The 26039-nt window shown below is 44.3% G+C and overlaps 3 protein-coding genes across 4 annotated transcripts in view; all 3 read left to right on the top strand.

The window, feature by feature from the left end:
• The window catches only part of SAMHD1 (SAM and HD domain containing deoxynucleoside triphosphate triphosphohydrolase 1), an 80255-nt gene extending 70443 nt beyond the window's left edge, over nucleotides 1–9812 (top strand). The window contains exons 16-18 of one of the 2 annotated variants that reach the window (XR_005009883.1): nucleotides 7882–7937; nucleotides 8249–8317; nucleotides 9716–9812. Coding sequence is in view for 1 of the 2 variants with exons in the window: in XM_036750222.1 (XP_036606117.1) it covers nucleotides 6139–6161; nucleotides 7882–7909 (51 nt within the window). In the remaining variant the exon portion in view is untranslated. Of the gene's footprint in view, nucleotides 1–6138; nucleotides 6162–7881; nucleotides 7938–8248; nucleotides 8318–9715 lie in introns of those variants that run through there. The other variant, XM_036750222.1, reaches the window with a different exon arrangement.
• A 4707-nt stretch (nucleotides 9813–14519) lies between these two features.
• Nucleotides 14520–15392, top strand: LOC118842148 (protein cappuccino-like). The gene has a single exon (XM_036749771.1). The coding sequence runs from the start codon at nucleotides 14520–14522 to the stop codon at nucleotides 15390–15392; it is 873 nt and encodes a 290-aa protein (XP_036605666.1).
• SOGA1 (suppressor of glucose, autophagy associated 1) overlaps nucleotides 15134–26039 on the top strand; it is a 118809-nt gene continuing 107903 nt past the window's right edge. Inside the window, exon 1 of the mRNA XM_036751810.1 lies at nucleotides 15134–15323. The gene's annotated coding sequence lies outside the window, so the exon portion shown is untranslated. The remainder of the gene's footprint in view (nucleotides 15324–26039) is intronic.

The raw sequence follows: 26039 nt of genomic DNA, 5'->3' as shown, positions 1-26039 counted from the left end.
TGTTATGATTAACTAGCCAGCTCCCTTATTCCCCCAGGAGGGGTGAGTCATGCTAATACAAGGTATGCTCTGCCTCGAAGGACCTCTTCCCCAATGCTCTACATGAATCCAAGTGCATGCAGAGCAAACCAGGAGAGGCTAGCTAGTGCTGGGCTGGCAGATCCAGGGGAAGGACCAATAAACTTCTTTCCTGGGAGCCAGGAGCCAAAGGGAATCAGAGGACCTGCTCCTTCGGGTCCTTTTTGGGGGCACAGGGAAAGGAGGAGGAGCCCTTCACCTTCTGTCCAGTGAGTGACCAGGCCTCCAGAAGGCTGGTTCCACGAAGGCAGTAAGCCTAGAGACAAGGCAGGGAGAGAGGCAGGGCTCGGTTCCCCCTCAGGAAGCCTGGGATTCTTAGCTGGCTCCCTGTTATGGGAATAGCAGTCGGGTGACAGGCTGTGTTACCAGTTATAACATGGCTGTTGCAATGGGTGTTTGGTCTGTAAACAACCCACGAATCACACACCTGCCCCTAACTCTTCTCCCCTCCCTCACCCCATGCTATCCCATTAATTCCCATTTCTAGAAAACATCTTCTAGAAACTTCTTGAAGTTGTCAAATCAGTGGCCTAGGCTGTTCCCATGGAATGTAAGGTGGCCTGGACTGGATGTCAGAAGAGCTGGAGTCTCAGGTTCAACCACTCACTTTCTCTGACCTTGAATAAATCCTTTTCTTTCTCTGGGCCTTGGTTTCATTGATGTGTAAGGTGGAGGTCCTAGACCAGGGGAGGGGTGGGGCGGGAAACCTGTGGCCTCAAGGCCACACTTAGTCCTCTAGGTCCTCAACTGCAGCCCTTTGACTGAATCCAAACTTCACCGAACAAATCTTGATTTGTTCAAATCAAGGGCCAAGGGGCCGCACATGAGGATCTGGAGGGCCACATGTAGCCACAGGTTCCCCACCCCTGTCTAGATTAAATGGCCTACGAGCTCCCTTCCACTGCTGGCATTCTCTCTGCCATCCTTCTGAAGCATCAGGGTTCAGCAGAAAGTGCATTGGACTGGGGATCAGATCTTGGGGTTCAGTCCTGGATGTGCCACTAACTTCCTAGAAATTTCAGGAGAGTACAGAGGAAAAGAATAATCTCATCAAGAAGGCTAGACTCTCTCTCCTCACCTCTGCCTCATAATCCCAGGCTTCCTTCAGGATTCAGCTCTAATGTCATCTTTCTCAGGCCTTCCCTCCTCGGAACCCAGCTACTTTCCATCTTCTCTATATGTATCTTATAGCTAGGTGGCACCATGATGCACAGAGCGCAGGACCTGGAGTCAGGAAGGCTCCTCTTCCTGAGTTCAAATCTGGCCTAGACACTTAGTAGCTGTGTGACCCTGGGCAAGTCACTTACCCCTGTTTGCCTCAGTTTCCTCATCTGTAAAATGAGCTGGAGAAGGAAATGGCAAACCGCTCCAATATCTTTGCCAAGAAAACCCCAAATGGGGTTATGAAGAGTCGTACACAAAATTAATGTACATGTTATGTTACCTATTAAAATGTAAGTTCCTTGAGGCAGGACTTTTTTGTCTTTCTTTGTATCCCTAGCCCTTAGCCCAGTGCCTGGGATACAGTAAGTGTTTAATGAATGCTTATTGACTTATTGACAGCCTGACCAGATAACTTCAAAGATGCTGGACGCCTCATCCTGCTTCTTGCAGAGGTGGGGGACCATGGGTGAAAAACTCTGAATGTAAAATTAGACTTTGGGGGTCTGTCCTTTAGTTCTACTGATTTTTCTTCTTTTTTTTTCTTCTTTAATATAAAGGATAGCTCTTTGGGAGGGGATGGGATGGGGGTGATACAGTGGGAAAAGCAGGTAATGTGTCATCTTAAAGTCATTAATTAAATTTTATTTTAAAAACAAAGTAGCCTGGGTGGCATTGGACATCATTTCTCCCTGGACTTCAGTTTCTTCTGCTAAATTACAGGATTGGTCTTCAGGGGTGGAGAACCTGAATCCTCAAGGCCACATGTGACCTTCCAGGTCCTTAGGTACAGTCCAAGTTTTACAGAACAAATCCTTTTATTAAGGGAACTTGTTTTGTGAAGTTTGGATTTAGTCAAAGGGATGAACTTGAGGACCTAGAGGGCCACATGTGGCCTTGAGGACACAGGTTCCCCACCCCTGGTAGATGGTCTTTAAATTCCCTTTCAGCTCTGATACCCTGTGTTTCCAAGCAGTGTAAGCTGCTTTGTAAAAAGTAGTTGCTTTTCTCTGGAGCTCACAACTCCATCCACTTAGTCAGCACTCCTCCTAGCTGGGAATACTGCAGGTCAAGGACTCCAGGTGATTTAGGAAGTCTCCTTAAGACAGAGCACTATGGTGTAGACTGGACTAGAAATTAGGAAACCTGGGTTGTAGCCCCAGCTCTACCATTAACTCATATGATACGTGACCTTCCAACTCTTGTAGTAAAAGAAATCACCCAGGCTATAGAAATGTTAGATCACAGTTCTTGTAGTGCTTAGTAAATATTTAACAACCGACTTTCTGGAAAAAAAAATTGTATGAAGGACATACTTTTAAGTTTAATCTGTATTTTTAACATTTTCTTGTTGCTTTCTAGAGTTCAATCAGCAGGATAATAAATCAAGAACTGATTTGTAGCATTTTCTGATTTCCAGAGTGTGAATGTTTACATTAAATATTTAATCATTGGCTCCCATGAGCTTGTTCAGCTGGTTCCAGCTCACCCATGTGTAGTGGAAAAGATATGAGTGAGAGGTTAAGGGGTAGCATGACATAGTGAATAGAATGGTTAGGAACACTTAGGTTCCAAATCTGCCTCTGACCCTTACTAAGATGTGGCCATGGGCAAGTCTAGTAATTTATTCTTAGTTTTACAATCCTTCTGTAAAATGGGGCAAATAATACCTGTGATACTTCCTCTGCCCTTTTCAGGGTTATGAGGATCAAATGATAATGAGTGTAAAGCTCTTGGCAATGGGGCAGGTAGGTGGCGCAGTGAGTAGAGCACCAATCCTGGAGTCAGGAGGACCTGAGTTCAAGTCAGACATTTGACACATTTACTAGCTGTGTGACCTTGGACAAGTCACTTCAACCCAATTGCCCTACCTTCCCACCTCCAAAAAATTTTTTTAAAAATTTTTTACTGGCTCAAAAGTAGCTCCTTGGAGCAAACTAGATGTGCAAGATCCACAACCAATTGAACTAGTTTGCCCAACGTTTCATAAACCACAGAACGCTGGGGAAAAGACTGCCTGTACTACAAAAACTGTGTGGGAAAACTAGAGGACAATTTTGAAGAAATTAATTTTAGACTGGCATCTTACCCCATATACCCAAGTAAAACTCCAAAGGGATGTGTGCCCTAAATACATATGGTTACATTATTGCAAATCAGGGGAGAATTAATCAACTAATAATCATTTATTAAGCACCTAAAATGTACCAGTCATTGGAAAGGAGTTTCTTTCAGAACTCTAGTTAGAGGAAGAATTCTTAACAAAGCAAGGAATAGAAGCGATCAAAAAAAGATTAAGTAGACAATTGCAGTGACAGAAAATTAAAAGGCTTTTTAAAATCAATGTAACTAGAATAAGAAGAGAAGCTATCAATTAGAGGGAAAATTGCTCTGATAAAAGTGCAGTATCTATAGAGTGTCCCAAATGTCTTAGTGCAGTTTTCGGCTATTGAGCTTAATATTTTAAGATTATTAAGCCATTAATAGCATATAATGCTATATTACTATAGTACTATTAATAGCCCAAAACTATTAAGCTGTTAAGCTTAAAATTGCACAAGACTTTTGAGACTTTGTGTATAAGAACAGGAGCCATTTCTCAAGAGATAAGTAGTCAAAAGATATGAACAGTTTTTAGAAAGAGAAATACAAATAATCAATAGTCACATGGGGAAAAGTATTCCAAAGCATTTATAATAGAAAAATGAAAATTAAAACAGCTCAAAGGCTTCACTTCCTATCAGTCAGTGATAGAGCGAGGAAAACAGAAACACTTAGACGCTGCTAATGGAATGGTGACTCAGTCCAACCATTCTGGAAAACAATTTCTATTTATGTAAGAAATAACACTAACAACCAAGATTAGGAGAGAAGCAGAAAACTGAGAAAGAATTTTTACAACCAGTGTCTCTGATAAAAGCCTCATTTCTAAAATAAATAGAGAACTGAGTCAAATTGACAAGACTATAAGTCATTCCGCAATTGATAAATGGTCAAAGGATATGAATAGGCAATTTTCAGAGAAAGAAATTGAAGCTATCTGTAGTCATATGAAAAATTCTCTAAATCACTATTGATTAGAGAGATGCAAATCCAAACAACTCTGAGGTACCACATCACAACTATCAGATTGGCTAACATGACAAAACAGGAAAACAATAAATGTTGAAGAAGATGTGGGAAAATTGGAACGCTAATGCATTGTTGGTGGAGTTGTGAGCTGATCCAACCATTCTGGAGAGCAATTTGGAACTATGCCCAAAGGGCTATGAAAATGTGCATACTCTTTGACCCAGCAATACTGCTTCTAGGGCTGTATCCCAAAGAGATCATTAAAATGGGAAAAGGACCCACATGTACAAAAATATTTATAGCAGCTCTTTTTGTGGTGGCCAAGAACTGGAAATCAAGAGGATGCCCATCAATTGGGGAATGGTTGAACAAGTTGTGGTATATGAATGTAATGGAATATTATTGTGCTATAAGAAATGATGAATAGGCAGATGTCAGAAAAACCTGGAAAGACTTATATGAACTGATGCTGAGTGAAGTGAGCAGAACCAGGAGAACGTTGTACACAGTAACAACCACAGCGTTTGAGGACTGATTTTGATAGACTTAGCCTTTCTCAGCAATTCAAGGACCTAAAACTTTTCCAAAAGACTCATGATGGAAAAAGCATCCACATCCAGAGAAAGAACGATGGAGTCAGAATGCAGAGTGAAGCAGACTCTTTTCTCTTTTTTTTGTTTTCTTTCTCATGGTTTCTCCCATTTGTTATAACTCTTCTATGCAACATGACTAATGTGAAAATGTGTTTAATAGGAATATATGTGTAGAGCCCATATTAGATTGCATGCCATCTTGGGGAGGGAGAGGAGAGGGAGGAAGAGAAAATTTAAATCTTGTGGAAATGACTGTCAAAAACAAAAAAAATAAATAAATTAATGTTTAAAAAAAGAAATAACACTAAACTGTTCCTATTCTTTGAACCAGCAATCCAGCTACTAAGCATATACTCAAAAGAGATCAATGATAGAAATACACACACACACACACACACACACACATACAAACATCTATTCACACATGTATGCACACAGACACAGACACACACCTAATCACACATATATTTGTGTGTATGTATGTGCATGTATGTGTGTGTGTGTGTGTGTGTGTGTAGTGGTGGAGTCAGATTGTGAGTTTGGGGAAAAATATCTTCTCCCCAGAAAAAGCATCCTCCTTAAGGTCAAAGAAACAGGACTACAGGGTTGTATGAATAGAGATCCTTAGGCTGTCAAGGACAGGATGAATGAGTTTTATGGATTTCGATCTTAAAGGAGGCCTCCACTATTTTACAGATCTCCTGCCCCTGCCAGGATATTTTCATAAGACTAAGCTCAAAGAAATGCATTGTCCCACTGGAACAAACTTGATCTTTGTAACTCCTAAGACCCAAATCATATGACTTCTTGTCCCTGTTATTCAACCTCCCAAATAAGGAAAGTGGTTGAGCATCCTCACATGATAGGTTGTTTTTGCCTGGGGCACTTTGCTCTCCACCTGGCAACTTCCTTTCAGTAAAAGTTAATTAAACAGTTTATCATCTAGCCTTGCTTCTTGATTTATTAACCTCCAGTCAAATGGATCAAGGTGGGAGGAATTATTCTTTGAGGGATCTGAAGACTTCTGGCTTGAGGAATTCCCTAGCAATATGTACATACACATCAAACATATATACAAGCGAATTTTTCATAATGGCACTCTTTATGTAGCAAAACATCAGAAACAAAATGGGTACCTATTTCGAAAAAAAAATTGTTTTTATTTTATTTAAATTATTTATTTTAACATTCATTTTTAAAAATTTTGAAGTCTCAATTTTCTTCTTCCTTCTAGCCCCTTTCCCACCCATTGAGAAGGTAAGCAATATATCAATTATATATGTAAAGTCATGTAAAACATATTTCCATATTAGTCATGTTGTTAAGAAAAAGCAAGAAAAATACATTGAAAAAAGTATGCTTTGATCAACACTCAGAGTTCATCAATTCTCTCCTTGAGTGTAACATTTTTCTTTGAGAATCCTTTAGAATTGTCTTGGATCATTACACTGACTAGGATAGCTAAGTCTTTCACAGTTAATCATCATTGAAATGTTTCTGTTACCGTGTACAATGTTTTCCTGGTTCTGCTCACTTCACTTTGTATCAATTCATATGAGTCTTCCCAGGTTTTTCTGAAACCATCCTCTTCATCATTTCTTACAACAGAATAGTATTCCATTACATTCATATATCATAACTTGTTCAGCCATTCCCCAATTGATGGGCATCCCCTCAATTTCCAATTCTTTGCCACCACAAAAAGAGCTGCTATAAATATTTTTGTACATATCAGTCCTTTCCCTCTTTCTTCAATCACTTTGCGGCATAAACCTAGTGTCAGTATTATTGAGTCAAAAGGTATGTACAGTTTAATAGGTTTTGGGGGGTGGTTCCAAATTGCTTTCCAGATTTGTTGGACTAGTTCATAGCTTCACCAACAATGTATTAGCGGGCCTATTTTCCCACATTTGTCATATTCCTTTTCTTTCATAATAGCCAATCTGATGGGTATGAGGTGGTACCTCAAAGTTTTTAATTTGCATTTTTCTAATGACTTTGAGAATTTTTTCATGTGAATGTTGCTTTTTTCATGTGAATAGACAGTTTTCAAAGAAAGAAATCTAAGCTATCAACAGCTATCTGGGGGAAAAAAGTGTTCCAAATCACTAATACCTTTTGGTCCAGTTACACTGCTACTAAGCCTATACCCCAAAGAGTTCAAAGAAGGAGGAAAAGGAACCTGTGAGAACCAAGCAAAGAACTAGAAACTAAAGGGGTAACCAATCAATTAGAGAATGGCTGATCAAATTATGGCATATAAAAGTGATAGAACATTATTCATTATAAGAAAAGATGAAAGAGACCATTTCAGAGAAACTGGGGAAAACTTGTATAAAGTGTTACAGAGTGAAATGAGCAGATCCTGGATAGCAATTTATGCAATAACAACATTATGAAGAAAAACAACTAATATTTAAGAAGCCTGATCAATACAACAAACCATTCGTCATTCCAGAAGACTGATAATGAAACATGCTTCCTAGTTCCTAACAGGGTTCCTTACATGATGGACTCAAGATACAAAATGAGAAATACATTTTGGGGCATGGTCAAAATAGACACTTGTTTTGCTAGACTCTGCATATTTGTTACAGAGGCTTTATCTTTTTTCTTTTTTAAATTTGGGCTGGGAGAGAGGTGGGAAGAAGACAAATTCCTATTAATTGCAAAAAAAAAACCCTTTAAAAGTCATAGCTTTTCTGAGTTTTAGTACCTTATATGGAAAATGGGCATAATATTTCATAGCTGCTGTGAGAAACATACTTTGTAAACTTCAAAGTATTGTATGATAATAATAATAGGTGTTTATAGACTGCTTTAAGGTTTGCAAATCGCCTTACTTAAATGATCTCATTATTATGATCTCGGGCAAATCACTTAAACCTCGTGGGTCTCGATCTCCTCATTTGTAAAATGAAGCGGCTTAGATTAGGTCATCTCTGAAGACCTGTCTGTCTCTGAATCTTTATCACAGGTTGCTCCCAGGTGAGGTCAGAGTATAACATGAGGCTGGAAAGGAGAAGAATTAAGGTAATTATGGAAGGATCTTACTATTCTCCTATTGAATTTTGTGGTGTTGCAAGTGACTTGCCCAGGGTCACACAGCTAGTAGTGTTTGAGGCCAGATTTGATCTCAGGAAGAGTCCTGCTGACTCCAACCCTGGCACTCTGTGCTCTATGGCGTTCCCTAGCTGCATAAAGAAATGTGCTCTCCCCCACATTTCCGTGTAACTCTCTGTGCCTCACTGCTGTTTCATGTCACAGATGTTCCCCTCTGTAGCTACTGTTTCTGGATGTGTGTCTCTCCTCTCTCCTCCTCTCTCTCTCTTTCTCTCATTCAGTACTTCTTCACTGAACTGCTGCTGCCATCTGCTGGAGCTACCCTGAGGTCGTTCCTGCTCAAAGTGGAGGTTTACATTCTTTTGTTGGTTTTTTTTTTCTCCCTGTCCTGTCCCTTACTGGTAAGCACCACCTCTCCAAATCTTTGGCTCACGTGGTCCCTTGTCTGTAAAGGCCACTTCAATTCACAGAGCAAGGAAGTCAGGAAAAATGAGTCAGGTCATTCAGGCAAGGAGCAGAATGCTTTGGAGAAAATAAAACATTTGTTCCTTTAAAATGAAGAAATGCTCATTAGTTATTAAGCATTTATTAAACACCTATGGGTGGGGCAGCTAGGTGGAGCAGTGGACATAGCATTGGCCATTGGAGTCAGGAGGACCTGTGTTCAAATTTGGCTCAGACACTTACTAGCTGTGTGACCCTGGGCAAGCCACTTAACCCAGATTGCCTCCAAACACAAGTATGGGCAGCTAGGTGGCACAGTGGATAGAGTACTGGGCTTAGAATGAGAAAGACTCATCTTCCTGAGTTCAAGTCTAGCCTCACACACTTCCTAGCTGTGTGACCCTGGGCAAGTAACTTGACCCTGTTTGCCTCAGTTTCCTCATCTGTAAAATGAGCTGGAGAAGGAAAAGGCAAACCTGTCCAGTATCTTTGCCAAGAAAACCCCAAATGCAGAAGGCGACTTTTAAGCTCCATCTTGGAGGAAGCTGCAGGGAGGAAGATATGCATTCCAAGCCCAGGTGCAAACCAATGCAAAAGCAAGGAGATGTGAGGAGCATTGTGTCTGGAGAACAAGTGGGCAGGTATAGCTGGATTCTGGAAAGATAGGAAGTATCTTTGCCAAATGGAGTCACAGGGACTGAACAACAACAAAATATGTGCCAGACACAGTACTAAGCACTGACTAAGACAAAGAAAGGGAAAAGACAGTCCCTGCCCTCAAGGCATTTACAGTCTAATGCAAGTGCCCCACCCCTGGTCTAATGAAATCTCCCCTGACCGAGTGCAAATGCTTCAAGACCCAAGACCTAGTTCAAATATGATCTTTTCCATCAAGGCTTCCATGAGCCTACCCAAAATGGACACAGACTTTCCTTCAGCAGATCCTGAATAGCACTTTGTACCTCTCCAGTGCTTTGATTGTTAGATCAGGTTTTACAGCTTACCATCTACTCCAATTCCTTCATTTTACAGATGAGAAAACAGAAGCCTAGAGAGATGTTGTTGACATCACACAGGCAGGGGCAAATCTGGAATTTAAACCCAGCTCCTCCTACTTAAAACCCAGTGATCTTTCTACTAAACCACTTCACCCCATGCCTTAGCTTATTTGTGCAGGAGTCACCTCTCCTAATAATAACAATAATAATTCATAGGGACATAACCCTTTGTGGTTTGCAAAACACTTTCCCCCAAACAGCCCTATGAGGAAGGGAGTGCAAATATAGTTATCTTCATTTTTACAGATGGGGAAACTAAGACGAAGAAAGCAACTCCAGTTCCTTCAGCTTCCTGACCGCAGGTACTATGGTTAGCTCTTCATAACCTGGCCCCTTCCCATCTTTCCAGACTCCAGCTATACCTGCCCACTTGTGGCTCTCCACACACAATGTCCCTCACATCTCCTTGCTCTTGCATTGGTTTGTACCTAGCCTTGGAATGCTCATCTTCCTCCCTGTTGCTTCTAAGAATCCCTGCAGCTTCCTTCAAGCTCAAAAGCTTCCTTCAAGCTCAAGTCACCTTACTTTTTTTCTTTACTTATGAACAAATTATTTTTATTGATAATAATAACAGCTAACAGTTAAGTAGAATTGTAAGGTCTGCAAAGTGCTTTACCTACACTGTGTTTTGAGAAGTATAGGGACATAGTGAAAAGAGGAAAGACAAGTAGACAAAGTGAATGTTCCTTCAGGACAGAAACTTTTATTTAAATTACTATGTTCCCCAGAATTTAACAAACTGTTCTAGAAACAGCAGGCATTTATTCCATGTTTGTTGAGGGGTTGTTGTTAAGTTGCTCTGATTCATTCGCTACCCCTCCCCAACTGTCTGTATAGTAACTGTTGGAAAATAACTGCATGGTTTGCAAAATATAATTGTGGTCATTCATTCATCCAGTCATGTTTGACTTTTTTCGTGACCCAAGGAACACAACTTGCCAGGCCTCTTCTATCTCCTGGAGTCTGTTCAAGCTCATGTTTGTTACTTCCATGACACTATCTATCCATCTCATCCTCTGCCATCCCCTCCCCTTTGCCTTTAATCTATCCTAACATCTGGGTCCAAAAGTCACCTTCTGTAGGAAGTTATTTCCAGTCCCCATCATGGCTGTCAGTATTTTTCACTCTAAGGTTACTTTCCATCTACTCTGCATGTATCTTAAATATGTCTGTGTACACATATGTCTTGTCCCCCATTGGAATATAAGCTCCTACTGATCAGAGACTATTTTTTGCTTCTTCTTTGCATCCCCAGCATGGAGCAGAGTACTCTGCACATAATAAGCCTTAATAAATGCTTGTTCATTGATTGATTTTTGCATCTCCCAACAACTAGCACAGGACTTTGTACGTGGTAGGCATATCCTAACTGTTTGTTGAGTTGATTTGAGTTCTGACATCCCTCAGAGTTCTGCATGCATACGTGCTGGGGAGAGAAGTGAAGTAGTAAGGGGGAGGGTGTGTGTTACTCCTGGGGAAAGCAGAGCTTGACAGGAATACAGGAGTTGACTAAACACTGGGAGGTGAACTATTTTTGTTCCTGCCTACTACATTCTCAGCTTTCTGGGGGCATCATCTCCCGGGATGAGGGCTTCTCAGCCCTCTCTGAAAGGAAGCTACAACTCCTAAGACTACTGCACACCCCTCTTCCCCCAAAGGATGGGAGCCAAACAGGATAGTAACAGAAAAGACTAACCCTAACGCCATCATTGAATTTTTAAAGTTTAATGTTGCCTTTAAAAAAAAAAGTCACTCCTAGATATTATATTTCCCTCTTCCTTACCTCCCACCATGAGCCCTCTAGTGAATGGATAAAGGAAAGAATGAAAAAAGTATTAAGTGCTTACTATGTGACAGGTTGTGTGCTAAGTGCTGGGAATACAAACCCACAAAGCAAGACAGTTCCTACTCTCCAGGAGCTCATATCTAATTGAGGAGAAGACAACAATTATAAGGGAATAGCGGTCATGGATGGAGTGTTTTTTGGTCTAGAATGTCACAGGGATGGAGTCATTGGACATGTGATTGACATACCCTTTCCAGGAATATTAGTGTTAATTACTGTTCCCAGAGCAAGAGGTGGAAAGAATGGGACATTCCTGAGTTAAATGGCAGGAAGATGACTGGAGTATATAGTACAGAGTGTTTAGTATAGGACTGGCCAGGGATAGTGAGCTCTCACCACTCAGGAGAGCATGGCCCTAGACCTCCAGCTCTGAACCAGTGATGGAGAGGGGACTCCAGCAATGAATGCCAGAGGCTCCACAAGCATACCAGAAGGAGAGGGGAGATCTGCGTCCTCATCTCCAGAACTGACTAGTCATTAAAATTAGGGTATTCAACCTTTATTTAGCTCTATTTCACTTTTCTTATCTATTACATTTTATCTTCTTCTGGTTTTGCTAACTGAATGCCACATTGAATTTATATAAATGTTCCCATGTTTCTCTAAATTCTTTAAATTTGGTTCTTTTTCAGCCATATATTCTCTAATCAACAGACATCCAATTTTTCCCCAGTTCTTTTGCTACTACCAAAGAAATGCTGTTATGAATATTTTGTAATGTAGGGAGCCTTTTTTTCTGTCTTTAGTCTCCTACTTGGGACCTTTCCTGATCTTCCCAGCTGATGGCATCTCCCCTCCAATGATCTTGGATTTCTCGTGTATCTATTGTGCATGCTTAGGTGTATGCATCCTTGTTTCTCCTTATACAATATAAGCTCAAGGGCAGGGATTATTTCATTTGTGACTTTGTATCTGCAGTGCCTAACACAATGCAAGTTGGTGATTAATAAATGCTTGTTAATTAATTGAGAGTCTGATGGATTAATAATAATAATGGGATTTACACAGCCCTTTAAACTTTCCAAGCACTTTGCATACATTAACTCATTTGATCCTCACAACAGCTCTTGAGAGGTAGGTTCTATTATTATCTTCATTCTATAGTTGAGGTAACTGAGGCAAAGAGAGGTTAAATGATTTGCCCAAGATCAGATAGCTAGCCCATTCTCCCAGAGGGAGAAACTGAGGTTCAAGGAAGGGAAATGTCCTTCCCTTAGATCCCATTTTGAGTCAAAGAATAAAACACTGGTCTTCTCACTCCCAGCCTTAGGCTTTCCCTCCTTCATCAAACTCCGGTGTTTGCAGGAAGGAACAAGGGCAGGGAAGAGATTTCAGAGAATGAAGACTGAAGAAAGGAAAAACTAGCTGGAAGCCAGGAAGTACTTATTATGCACATTCTGGGGTCTTAACCTGTGCACTGTGCTTTTAGGCAGGTAAGTGGAAGCATGTCTCATTCATGGAGGAGATTATACGATTATTGGGGGACAAGACATAAATAAGGAACTTTTTAGAGAAAAATATAAAACATAATCAGAATGTGGGTAAAGAATAACTAAAGAAGCCTTTATGGAGGAAGTGGATGACACTGGAGGAGGGAGAGACTTACAGTAACCAATGTAAAAGATGGTTAAATAATGTTGTTGCCCCAGGTCTAAGTTTTTCAAAGTAACCTATGCAAGGAAGGAACAGAAACTAGGTAAGCAGAGAACATGAATCTACAAGCTTTTCTCTAAGAATAGTTTGAGGGGAGCTGAGTCAGCATTCTTCAATGATTTTCTTCAAAGTTACGGAGGCCAACTGAAGGGGAGCAGAATGAGGAAAAGGAAGTTGCCTAGGATTAGGAGCCATGAGATATGGGTTCTAGATCTGGTACTATCAGTAACTCTCTGTGTGGCCTCCTTAAGTCACTCAACCTTTGAATCCCATTCAGTTTCCATATGTGTAAAATGAGTTAGACAAGATAATGATTTTTAAGGACACTTCGCCCTCCTAATACACTATGATTTTATGCTAACTTGTCCACAAGTGCATGGTTTCCTCCTTTTCCCAACTTTTTGCAAGAGGGAAGAGAGGATATGTTAATACATCTGAGGACCTCCGTGTGGTACCATAGAAGGATGGTACCGTTCCAGCCTCTGTCTAGCCCTTACTGCTCATGTCACCTTGGGTAATTCGACTTCCTTCTCTGGGCGTGAATTTCTTCAATCATAAAATAAGGGCGTTAGTCTAGAAAACCGTTAATGTCCCTTTGAGCTTTTAAAAAAAAAAGTCATGCTTCTCCAAGTCTTTTCATCCTGTGTCCTGTGTAGTACCGTGGCCATGGCTGTGTTTGAGCAGCGCTACCGAACGCAGTCCTAAAGGCATCCCTGTTATGGAAACGAGAGACCATGTACTCGAACAAGGCCGACCCAAGGCTGAGTCCTGGCAGCTGGGGGCGGGGCGGGGGCGGAGGTGGAGGTGGGGGTGGGGGGAGAGAATGGTAGCGAGAGGGAAGGTGCAGAGAGTGGGAAGTGACCATGCAGTGTCCTGGCAGGATTGTAGCACAGCTGTACGGCGCAAGACACACATCTAGGACACCATTCTTCCCCCAGAGGCAGGGCCAGATGGGCACGGGAGGCTGGGGCAGACCAGGCCGTCCCAGGCCATGCCATGCCACTCCAACAGGCGAGTTGCGAATTGCAGCCTGGATGGAGAAGGGGTCGCTGTTGCCTCGAACATTCATTCCAGTCCCCCGGACCCGCGCCCGCCCCCCTCCGCCTATTGTTCGCGGACCCTGCGCGTCACCGAGCTGGCGGGGCGGAGAGACTTGACGGGGCTGCGCGGCGGCAGGGGAGGAGCGGAGGGGCGGAGAGGAGAAGAAGGGAGAGGAATAGCAATAGGAGAAGGAGAAGGAGAAGGGGGGAGGATGAAGAGGTCCCACCACAGCGTGGCCAGGAGACCCGCCTAGAGCCGCAGCCTGAGCGCTGGAGCTGGAGCCGCCCTAGGGCGCAGCGCGAGTCTCAATCGCTGCTAGAACCGGGATCTCTGAGCGCCTCGGAAGCCCCGATCTCAGCGCAGCGGGAGTCCGGGTCCTTCTCCGGGTGGGGAGGTAGACTAAGCGCCTTCAGCCCTCGGGGGCTGCCCGGGTGGGGAGGGTGGGGGGGCGGGGATGAAAGAGGGTAGCTGCCGCCGCGCCCCGGCTCGGTGAGCAGGAGGCGAAGGAGGATGGAGGCAGCGGACCCCGAGCCCGGTAGGGGCTCGCCGCCCCCGCCGCCCCCACCGCCCCCCCTGCCTCCACCTTCCCCTGCACCCCCGGAGAAAAAGAAGATCAATCGTGCCCCGTCTCCTGCTAGACCGAAGGACGTTCCCGGCTGGTCGCTAGCCAAGAGCCGGCGGAGCAGCGGCAGCAACCCGGGCTCTCCTGCCTCTCTGTCCGGGAAGGCGGGGCCCGGCCAGCCCCGGCCGGAGAAGAAAGGCCGCAGCGGCCCGCAGACCGGGGCTCGGGGCTCGGGAAAGGGCGCGCCAGGCCGAGCCGGGGCCAAGGCAAAGGGGCGTCCCCGCGACGAGCCTCCGGGGCGGACCTCGCTGCCGCCGCTGCTGCCACAGCCACCGCCGCCGACGGCCCTGAGCCTCACGGACAGCAGCTCCGAGGTGTCGGACTGCACATCCGAGGAGAACAAACTGCTGTCCTTGGAGCTAGCTCTGAGCAGCGATACCGAGTCCGGCGGCGGCAGCGGCAGTGGCAGTGGCAGCGGGCGGGAGCGATCGGCAGGCACCGGGGCCGGAGCTGGGTCCGGGGTCCGCGTCCAGGGGCACCCGGCGCCGCGCAGCCCTCAGCGGTCCCGGCTGGCCTCCCCGGGCGCCTCGCCTGTCCCGGATGAGCAGTCCGCAGCCTCGTTGGGCAGCAGCCGCCTGCCGCTCAGTACGTCGCTGGCCTTCTCCGATCTCACCGAGGAGCTGCTTGACTGCGGGCCCGACGGCTTCGTGAGGGAGCTGGAGGAGCTGCGCTCGGAGAACGACTACCTCAAGGTAGTGGGGGGCGCAGAAGGGGAGGTCCTAAGGCCTGACCCGGAATGCTTAATGCGGGGCTTAAGTTAAAGTCTTCCTGAGAATCCACTGTGGAATATTGGTGACTCCAGTGTGGGGATGTTCTGGGTCCCCCTGGAGAGGGGGGGTCCCAAAGTGGAGGTATTAGGACCCCCAAATGGAGTATTGGGGACCTCACTGGAAACCTCTAATATGCAGATATTGGGGATTAGTGGGGGGCTTCAGCTTGGAACGTTGGAGTCCTCAGTATGGGGGTTATCGGAACGTGACCTGGCCTCTTGAGCCCTGAGCTCTTGTAGAACCCTCTATGTTTAGCCTCCAAAATGAATTACACATCTCCCCCTTTAATTCAGAAAGGGAGCTCTTCAGAATTTGAATTTCTCTTCAAATTCTAGCTGGCATCTGCAGCTTTGTTCAGCTTTGGAGTGGATGACACTGTTCCAGATATCATGGCAAGGGGAGCCCATCTTGTGGATTTTGTCCTATTGGGGATACCCCAGTTCTGAGGGTGAGGGATGGCTGCTTCTGCAGAGTGCACAGGGAAGGAAGACAGAGAAAGTGCTGAGGAGGGAGGGACCTCTCAGTCTTGTGTGGCCTTTGGCTGATGCTGAGACCTTTGGAGGAGGCTCAAGTTCATCATTTGACTCCAGTTGAGTAACTTTTGGCAGGTGGGGGAAGAGGGTGTGTGAGGGGTGAGGGTCACATCAGCTGAGCTGAGTGATCCCAGAACTGCCTGTCCCTTCTACAACTGTTGGCAGAAAAGGTTCTCTAGTGGCTTTCCTTTTCAGGATGGGGTTGGCATGACAACAGTGGGTATTTCTCCTATGTTTATGAAAGCTGGGCTCTTAGCCCTGTATATGCATATTAGAGGGAGGCAGGGAGGTGGGGGGGGGCAAGGAACTATACCCAGGAGTACAGTCACAACCTGTCCCAGGGTGGTGGCCAGGAGCTGGATAGAACAGGACAGGTTGGAAGGAAAGGACCTGACCCTGATGCTTAGATTCAGAGCCGGTTTTTGCACAAGGCTCCAGGACGGCAGACCAATCCTGTCCTTGGGATCTTTGGGCGTGTCTAGTTTTGAAAGCCTGATATTTTGGAACATCTCCCTGTCTAACTTCCGTTCAGACTAACGGCTGCATAGCCTTAGGGAGAAGATAGATACTTGAAAAGGTCTCTTCCCTGGGAGGCTATTCACTGGATCTCTGAGTCAGGACCCTGGGTTTGTTTTTTTTTTTTTGTCTTTCACTTCACCCCTGATTTGCTATGCAGGGTGTTAGCGGCAAAAGAATTGGATTCTGCTGTTTACATTCTGTTGTGACCCTGAACAAGTTGAGCCTCTTTATGCCTCAGTTTCCTCATCTGTAAAATGAAGGAACTGGACAACTGATCTCTACAGCTCTTTCCAGCTCTTGACATTTCTATGGTCCTAGGTCACTGTTCCCTCTTTGTACACTGACCAAGGAGACATGTGAGAATAAGCCAGATTCACTGGTGAATCACTTATTTCCCCCTTAAATTTAAAAGGGGAGTTCTTGCAAATTTCAATTTCTCTTCTGGTACCAACTAGTGTCTGAAGTGGTCTCAGACACTTGGTTAGGTGGTGCTGTCCCAGATGCCATGGCAGGGAAATACCATCTTTGGGGTTTGGCCCCCCAAATGGGACCATCTTCACACATACCTTGCTTCTGATGGGATGCCAGAAGAGAATGAACCAGCCTGTCACTGTTATAGCAATAGATCTGCTAATGGCAGGGAAATGAATTACATAACTTCTTAAAACCATGATGGTCATTCTACGATAAAATCAGAATTTTGGTACTTTCGTGGTTTTGTGATTTCAGGCACGTGGGTGCTTCTTCCTTCTATGCATGTTCTAATCCATCCATGCCTTCCTGTACTTTGCTGATTTTGTCCATATTGTCTCCCAGAGGACCTATCCAATGTGTTTCTAGGCCTTCTAGGTAATTTTACATTTTGTGGGCACCAGTGTGGCACTGGTATCTAGTGATCCCTCAGGTATTTCTTACTCTCACTATATGTTCAGCCCACCTCCTGGGACAGGCACTGGTGTTTGGTGACGAGTTGGGCACAGAATGAAATAGAAGGAAGAGTAGGCTGGGTTGCACTTGGTAAACTGAGTGGTGCTTTCAACGATTCCCAGCTGTTCCCTAGCACTGAAACCCATTTTTTTCCCAGCATAAATGTTCTTTGTCCTTATGAATCTAGGAATATCAAAACTTCTAAAGAACCCAAGTTGCAGATAATCTGTGGTGGGTACAGGCTGCAGCATATTTCCAATGATGGCCCTAAGTTGCAAGAAGGATATCACTGAGGACATGGATGATTGGAGAAAATCAATATCTGTCTGAAATTGCCTTTGGAAACCAGCCATAGCCTGGATAGACTGGGGTGGAGAGGGGGAGGAAGGGTAATGTGTTCTAGGAGCAACAGCTGCATACAGGCCTTTCTTGGCATTTTGCTCAGATTGAAGTGAATAAAACCAGCCTCCCAGAGCTGAAAGGGACTGAGGCATTTTTCTAATCTCTGTAGCCACCTCGAAGCCTTGCCTCTGGAAAGAAGGTTCCTTAGTTTCCCTTGATGACCCAAGCAAGAGTTTTAGAATTCTTTTTCTTACAAATTTTTGCTCAGGTCTAACTGACTTGCAATTCAGATAACAGGTTCAGGGACTGTTAGAAGGATCTTAGATCCTTCTGGCATTGCCTTCAGCTGAAGTCCCCAAAGGGGGAGTGACTTAGTCATAAGTCTTAAGATATAAGACTCAAAAGGTCTGCAAAGTACTTTTCTCAAACAGCTCTGTAAGATGCAATTATTATCATCACCATTGTATAGAGGAAGGAGCTGAGGCTCTGAAAGATTAGTCAGTCTTCTTTCTGGCACCAAGCAAATAAGTACCAGAGTCAGAACTTGAACAGATCTTAAAATTCACTTCTTTCTCCATTATATCATACTGTCTGGCTAATGACTTATGGCTTAGGTGGACCGGAAGAATCTTGGGTAAGTGCCATGTTGAAATAGATAAGGCACTGAATTTGGAGCCAGATGACCTGGGTTCGAATTCTGACCCTGATGCTTATTGCCTTTGTGATTTAGGGTAAGTTGCCCAACTATTCTAACCTCAGTTTCCCTGTCTGTAAGACTGGGGGGATGAGGAGGGCAGGGCAGGGAGAGAAGGCAGTTTGAATTAGCTGACCTACAAGGTCCTTTGCAGCTCTAAATCTCTGATCTAGCCCAATCTCCTTATCTTAAGTCCAAACTGAAGTCCAAAAAGGAAAAATGACTTACTCCAGGTTACAGTAAGTTAGTGGACACAGCCAGGACTCAGAGCTACTTCTCCTGACTGCCATCCTGGGCCTCTTTCCATTGCATGGTGGCTGCCCTCAGGAATAAAGTTTATGAATGGAATCTGCCTTCCCTGGATGAAATGCAGCAGAGTTAATGCTGATAATTGAGTTTTGCAGCAGCAGCGACAATGAAATCATAACATCAAGGAATTCTAAAATGAGGCTTTTTATAAATGAGCTACCAACTATGAGTCCCTGAATTTGCTTGTGTGCTTACACAATAGATTACACAGGTTACTCAGGGACATTGTCTTTCTGGAAATTCTTTCTAGTGGGATAAACATTCCATCTATTTGGAGTCTGGGTCCATGGTCTCTCTAGGGATCTTACTCCCAGGACCATATCCAGGCATATAAGATAATTAGTAGGGATTTCTATATTGTTGTTGAGTCGGTTTTAGTCATGTCCAACCCCATTTGGGTTTTTTTGGCAAAGATACTGGAGTGGTTCGCCATTTCCTTCTCCAGCTCATTTTATAGATGAGGAAACTGAGGCAAACAGGGTTAAGTGACTTTTCCCAGGATCACACAGCTAGTAAGTCTTCTTGGGAATCCACTGTGGAATATTGGTGACTCCATTGTGGGGATGGTTCTGGGTTCAAGGCCAGATTTGAACTCATGAAGATGAGTCTTCCTGATCCCAAGATCAATTCTCTATCCACTGCCATACCTAGCTGCCCTAGGGATTCAAACATAGATAATTAACTTTCTGGAGGAGGTGGTATTTGAGTTGAGTTGTAAAAGGTGGTTAGACAGATGATGATGAAGCATGTGGATGGAATTCCAGACATAGGGAACAGTGTGAACAGAGACACTGAGGCAAAAGAGTGCGAGATAGGTTTGGGGAACAAAGCAGCCCAGCTAGGCAAGCAAGAGCACTGAGTAAGCAGAGAAATAAATTATGAGATAGGTTGGTGCTAGATTGTGGAGGGCCTTGAGTGACATACTAAGATGTTTTAATTCTTATTCAAAAGGTAAATGGTGTCTTTGAAGATTTTTGAACATATGAACCAAATCTGTGTGTAAGAAAGATTACTTTTGCAGGATATGTGAAGTTTGGCTTAGAGGGACAGGTGGAGGGAGGAGCTGTTATGGGGTTATGGCAGTAGTACAGGGATATGGTCAAAGGGGCCTGTACAGGGGTACTGTCAGTGGGAATAGAGAGGAAGGGAAGGTTACTACAGATGCTGTGGAGTAGAGTTGACAAGACTTGGTTGCTGATTGGATATGGTAAGAAGGAAGAAGAAAGAGCCAAAGATGAGTCCAAGGTTTCAAACATAGAAGGCTGGGCAAACGGTGCTGCTGCTGACACAAACAATGAATACAGAGGAAGGAAAAGGAAAAAGATGATAAACTTGACTTTGGGTATATTGAAGTTGATTTATTGGTGGGATTGGTGGATTTATCCAAGTGAAGATATTCTGAAGGCGCTGGCAATCATAGATCCAGAACCAGAAAGGACCTCAGAGACAGTCTAGTCCAGAGGTGGGGAACCTTTGGCCTCAAGGCCACATGTGGCCTTCTAGGTCCCCTTCCTAAAAGGATTTGTTCTGTAAAACTTGGACTCAGTCAAAAGGCTGCACCCAAGGACCTAGAAGGTCACATGTGGCCTTGAGGCCACAGGCTCCCTGTTTAACTCCTTTATTTTCCTGATGAGGGAACCTGAAGACCATGAGGACCTGGGGTGAAGTGACTTGGCCCAGGTACCTCAGGAAGTAAATAGGAGAGCCAGGATTCAAATTCAGGGTCTGTAACTGACTCAGGCCTCTTTCCACCTCACCACAACAGGACTGACCCAGAGGTGGGTCTGTTTAAAAGGCAGATCTGGACTCAAGATAGGAATTTGGGATTCACTGGTGCAGATGAGGTTGTCCTAAATTCTCATAGAGGACCACATGACTTCAGGGAAGTGATTCCATGACGTGCAAATGAATTAGATTTAAGTGAGGGAGGGCTGTGCAAAGTCACCAGCCTCACTTTCTCCTCTGGAGCCATCTGGGTCCAGGGGTAAGATATGGATCTGGATGCTGGAGATGGCCTTGGAAGCTGTGGGAGACCTTGATAGCTGAAAATCTTGGGAATGAATGAAGTCTCCCAGGGAGTGAATGTAGAGGGCTTGTTACTATTAGCATAAAACTGAATGTGAAGGATTGATTGACCTTTAGAAAACATCCATTGCCCCAGGCACCTTTTCCTGGATGCATGCTGGAGTAGAGGATGAGTTTTATTGTGGCCTCTAAACCACTCTCTCTGACCCTAGGTCCACTCACACTCCAGATACACAGCTTTGATCCGGTTGGCTTGAAGGGCCCTGTACCCCTCTCCACTGCATTTTAAATGAGGCAGACATTTTTAGTGTTTTCAATCATTCAGGTTTGGCCCCAGATAGAACTTAGTTCTCCCTTTGAGCGTTCTTAATTTTTCCTGTATGGGGAATTTCCCGTACCCCTTTGGCAGTCTGTTAAGACCTATAGACTTCTCAAATGTTTGTAAATGTATAAAATAAGATATACAGTATTACAAAGGACACTAATTCTTTTGAAGTAGTTATCAAGATATTTTTTTAAAAAATCAAGTTCTTAGACTCGAGGTTGAGAGCCTTTGCTTTAGGATTTTCTTTGCAATATTTCTCCCACTCGAAAAACCTTCCTTTTTTTGGGACAATTCAGTACCTTTTACAAGGTTCCACCTCCTCCAGAAAGTTCTTATGACCCCTCCAGCCACAATAGTCCCTTCCTTCTCTGAACTATAGCTTTTATTGGCCCTAGGATGGATGTTTAGCCTCGAAAAGTCTTACCAGTGATAGGGATGTGTTTTCAAGCTTCTGAGGGACAGTTCTATGGGAAAAAGGGATTAGACATGTTCTGCCAGGCCCCAGAGGACATAACTAGGAGCTATGAGGAAAATGTTCCAGAGATACAGATCCGGCTCAATATAGGAGGTAGAATGGTGCAGTGGAGAGATGACTAATTCTGAAGTCAAAAGACTTGAACCCTGGTTCAAATCTTACCTTTGATACTGTGTAACCTAGAAATCTAACATCCCTTAGCTTACTCATCCATAAAAGAGGGTTGGCCTATAAGATCTTTTCCTTTTCTAACTCTATGAACCTATAAGAATTTTATCATAACCAATGTTACTGCCCTTCTTTGCCAAATGATGTATTAGGTTCCCTCTGGAGGTCAAAGGCTCCAAGGACCTTAACCTAGAGTCTATGAACTTCTAACATATATGTGTGTGTATACATATACATGTGTGTATATGTATACATATATATTTCTGACAACTGTATTTCACTAGAATTTTTTTTTGTAATTCTCTGTGTTTTATTTTATGCCTTTAAAATCATGACTCCAAGAAGGAATCCAGAAGCCACCAGGCTTCTAAAGGGGTCCATGACACACAAAAAACCCTTCAACTAGGTACAGAAGAGAACTTAGAGTTCATCTACTCTAGGCTCTCTCACTTATTGCTTAAGAAGGGACTTGCCCAGGAGCACGCTGTAAACAGCAGAGCTTGGATTTGAACCAACTTCCCTGACTTTAAATCTAAAGCTCTTTTCATGTCAACTCCTTATTATTGGAGGTTTTCAAGTCTGGGGAATCTTGTGAGGGATCGTATGGACAGGATTCCTGACTCTGGGAGGGTTTTGGATTGGGTAGTGTCCCTTCCAGCTCTGAGATTTTGTGAATGTACCTGTCTTCCTGGAAAAGATGGATGCTAAGGGTGAATAGGAATTAGATCACTGGTATGAGGAAGACGTTGGGGGGGGGGGGTGTTTCATTAGCCTGGGGAGCCTATTCCCATCACCACCCCCAATCTCGCTGTGTTTCTTTGACTCTAGGCTTGAATTAGGGAACTTAAGTTGGAGGGCCCAAGCCCCTCCCAGAGTGTGGTCACTGAGGAAGATTCCTGCTTCCCTCCTTCCCTTTCCAGCCGCTGGGAGCCGTTGGGGGAGGGTCAGAGTGATCTCACTGAGGTCAGCCCAGGCTCACAGCTGCCAGAGAAAACCCCCAGCCGTTTCTCTGGCTTTGATTCCCTCTGGAAAAAAAATAAAAACAAAACCTCCCCCACCCTCCTCTCCAGCTTCTCTGCCAGTTGCTTTCAGAGACAGCACCATTGTTAGAGCTGGAGCCTGTGTCTTTAAGAGCCCCGAAGCAGAGCTGTTGTCTTCACCAGGAGGAGGGAGGGGAGGTGGGGTGGGGGAAGCCTACAGGGGCAGCTCCTGCTTCGGCACGATGGAAATCGTGATACGGGATACGGCAGCAGCTGAGTGGAGAGGGGAGGATGAACAAAGCGGGAAGGCTTCTCTTCTTCCTCTTAACCTCCCCTCTCCACCCAGCCCCTCTGCCATCCAGAATAAAGATCGCGGCCACATAGACCTTAACAGATGGAAGGCAGCCCCCCCACCCCCATTACCCCAACTGATTGCCAACACCAGGCCCTCCACACAGGTGTGAGTGAACATATGCATCACACACATAGACATATTGTAGAGGGATATATGGAAACAGGATACATATAGACACACAAATGTGACCCTCACAGACTGTAAGTGCTTAGAGACAAACACAATATCTAACTAGACACGCCTACAACATGCCACATGCAGGGGTAGAGATATGCCTGCAGAGATATCCCCCACACGCATGCAGAGACATGCACATAAATGACACACAGAGACCCAGTACACATGCAGACACATGTTCTATATAGCCCAGAGGACATGGAGTAAGTGGAAAGTATTAGATTTGTACTCAAGAACTGCAGGTATGAACCCCTATTCTTTCTAGTTGTGGGACCAACAGCAAATCAACTCCCTTTTCTGAGCTTCAATTTTCTTAAGCATCTACCAGAGGAGTTGTGGTGTGGAAAACACTTTGTAAGTCTTCAATCCCAACAGCCATGTGAGTGATTATTACTTTACAGAGAGACATACATATATAGAGTCACATGGAGACATGCATACACACAAACGTACAAAGATATGCATGGATACATGGAGAGACAGAAGGAGAGAGGAGAGGAGAGAGAGAGGGGGGCAAGACAGTGCACAAGAAGAAGGACACAGGAAGTCCTTGTGTCTCTGGATCAAATATCAACAAACCCCTCCTGTTTTCAATCTCTTCCTTCCTTGTGGCTGGTGGGAAAGGGTAGGAGTAGCTTCTGGTGGGGTGAAGCTATGGGTTCCCATCTGTGGGAGGCCACTAGGGCATCTTGGTGGGAGGGAGAGAAAAGGGAGGGGATCCACTCTCATTCCCTGAGGGTAAGAGCCTGTATTTCCTTACTCTAGTGGCTGACCAGGCACGTGGCCAGCTGCCCCAGGACAGGGCTCAATTTGCCAGAAATGGAGCAGATCTGAACTGCCCTGCCCACACTTTAAATACAACCTCTGCCCAGTAGTTCCCTTCTAATCTTCCTAGCTTTTCCTGTTGAGCCCTGTAATCTTGCTTGCCAGCTTTTTTCTGGTCCAGATAAGGTCCCTGCCTGGGGAAGGGGAAAGAGGGAGGAGTGTGGGGTGTGGGGATTTCAGCTGGTGCCATAAGCTGAATTAAGGACTAGAAATTGGGAAAGTTCTATTAGCTTTGTTGTTCTGATCCTAATCCTGACAGTCTGCCTCAGGGATGATCCTTATTTCATAGGCTTTCAATTTACCTTCTTTGAATTGGTGACTGATCTCAAACTGACGTTTAGATCATTTAGATCATAGTGTATTGGGGCTGTAAGGGACCTTAGAAACTTTTTAGTCCAACCCCTTCATTTTGCCTAAGAGAACTGTGGAGTCCAGAGCTGGTTGGGGACTTGCCTTAATGTGACATTAAGGGATTTAAATAGCCAAGCCAGGACTGGAACCCAGGAACCCAACGCAGCTGGACATTTCTGAAATTTATCCCCATCCCCACCTTCACAGTGTAAAAATTGCCTTATGTTATAGGGCAAGATGACTTGCCTGGGGTCACACAGCTAAGTAAGCATAAGATATATATATATGATAAATGGAGGGAATGTCTTTGTTTTGGGTGGGGTTCTCCTTAGACCAGCCTGCACTTTAGCAAAGTAAATTGCTGGATTTAGAGCTTGAAGGGACCACAGAGATCTTAGTCCATTCCATTTGTCTTTTACTGTTATGGAAACTGAAGAGATGTGATTTACCCAAGGTCACACAGATCAGAGTTAGCTGACCTAGGATTTGAAACCTGGGCCTTTGGTTCCAAGTCCAGTGCTGTTTCTAGAAGATCACTCATTCCCCCCAACTTCTGTTTGGTCTGATATGAGTTACACACAGGGGAAAATGAGATAGGATTGAAGATTCCTCCACAAGAAGAGCCCAGGGTTTTGGGACATTCAAGGATGGTTCCATCTTGATGAGATTCAAGATGGATCTGGAGATTTGGGGACAATGGCAGCATAATTTAGTGGAAAGAGCAAGGACTCCCAAAACAATAGGATCTCAGAATCTCAGAGTCAGAAGGACTCTAGGAAGTGGGCTCTAGGCCAACCTGGTACTCAGTGGGAATCCACTCTACAACAGCTCCATACAGGTCCCCTTCTGGCTTTGCCTTTGAGTGAAGGGTATCTATCTATCCTATGAAACAGCCCATTCCATTTTTAGACAGCTCTAGTTGTTTGTCTTATTTGAATTTTGCTTTTACTTCACAAGCATTGGTGAATATGACCCACCCTTCTCTGCTATTTTGCATCCCTGGTAACAAAAAATAAAAAAGAAAGAAGTAAAAAAGCCAACCAGACTCATCAAATGAATCTTACTGTACATGGAGTGTTTCACAGCTTTAGTCCCCCACCCATGCAGAGAAAGGGGGGAGATGCATTTTCTCCTCCCACCTCTGCAGCCAGGCTCGTTTGAGTACATAGCATTCAGCTTTGTCTTTTCTTTCTATTTACTTTGTAGTAAAACATTGTATTTCTATTTCTGATTGCTTCATTGGGCATTGGTTCATATAAGTCTTCCCATGCTTCTTAGTACAGTGGTCCATTATATTCATGTACTGACATTTCTTTTAGTCAGTCTCCAATCACTGGGTATTTGTTGTTACCACACACAAAAAAGTGCTGCTATGAATATTCTAGTATATTGTGACCCTTGTTTTTATCAATCAATAAACATTTATCAAGGGCCCACTAGGTGCTAGGTAGGCACTGTGCTAAGCCTTGTGCATACAAAAGAGGAAAAGATAGTCCCTACCCTCAAAGAATTTACAATCTAATCACTGACCTCCCTAGGGTATACACCTAGCAGTAGGATTGACATGTAAGTCCCTTTTTTTCCCCAGTTCTAATCATTAGTGATTTTTTCCATAACATTCTGAAATCTGGCT

The sequence above is a fragment of the Trichosurus vulpecula genome, chromosome 3, assembly GCF_011100635.1.
Source record: "Trichosurus vulpecula isolate mTriVul1 chromosome 3, mTriVul1.pri, whole genome shotgun sequence".
NCBI classification, from domain to species: domain Eukaryota; kingdom Metazoa; phylum Chordata; class Mammalia; order Diprotodontia; family Phalangeridae; genus Trichosurus; species Trichosurus vulpecula.
This window is presented reverse-complemented; position numbering and strand designations above follow the sequence as displayed.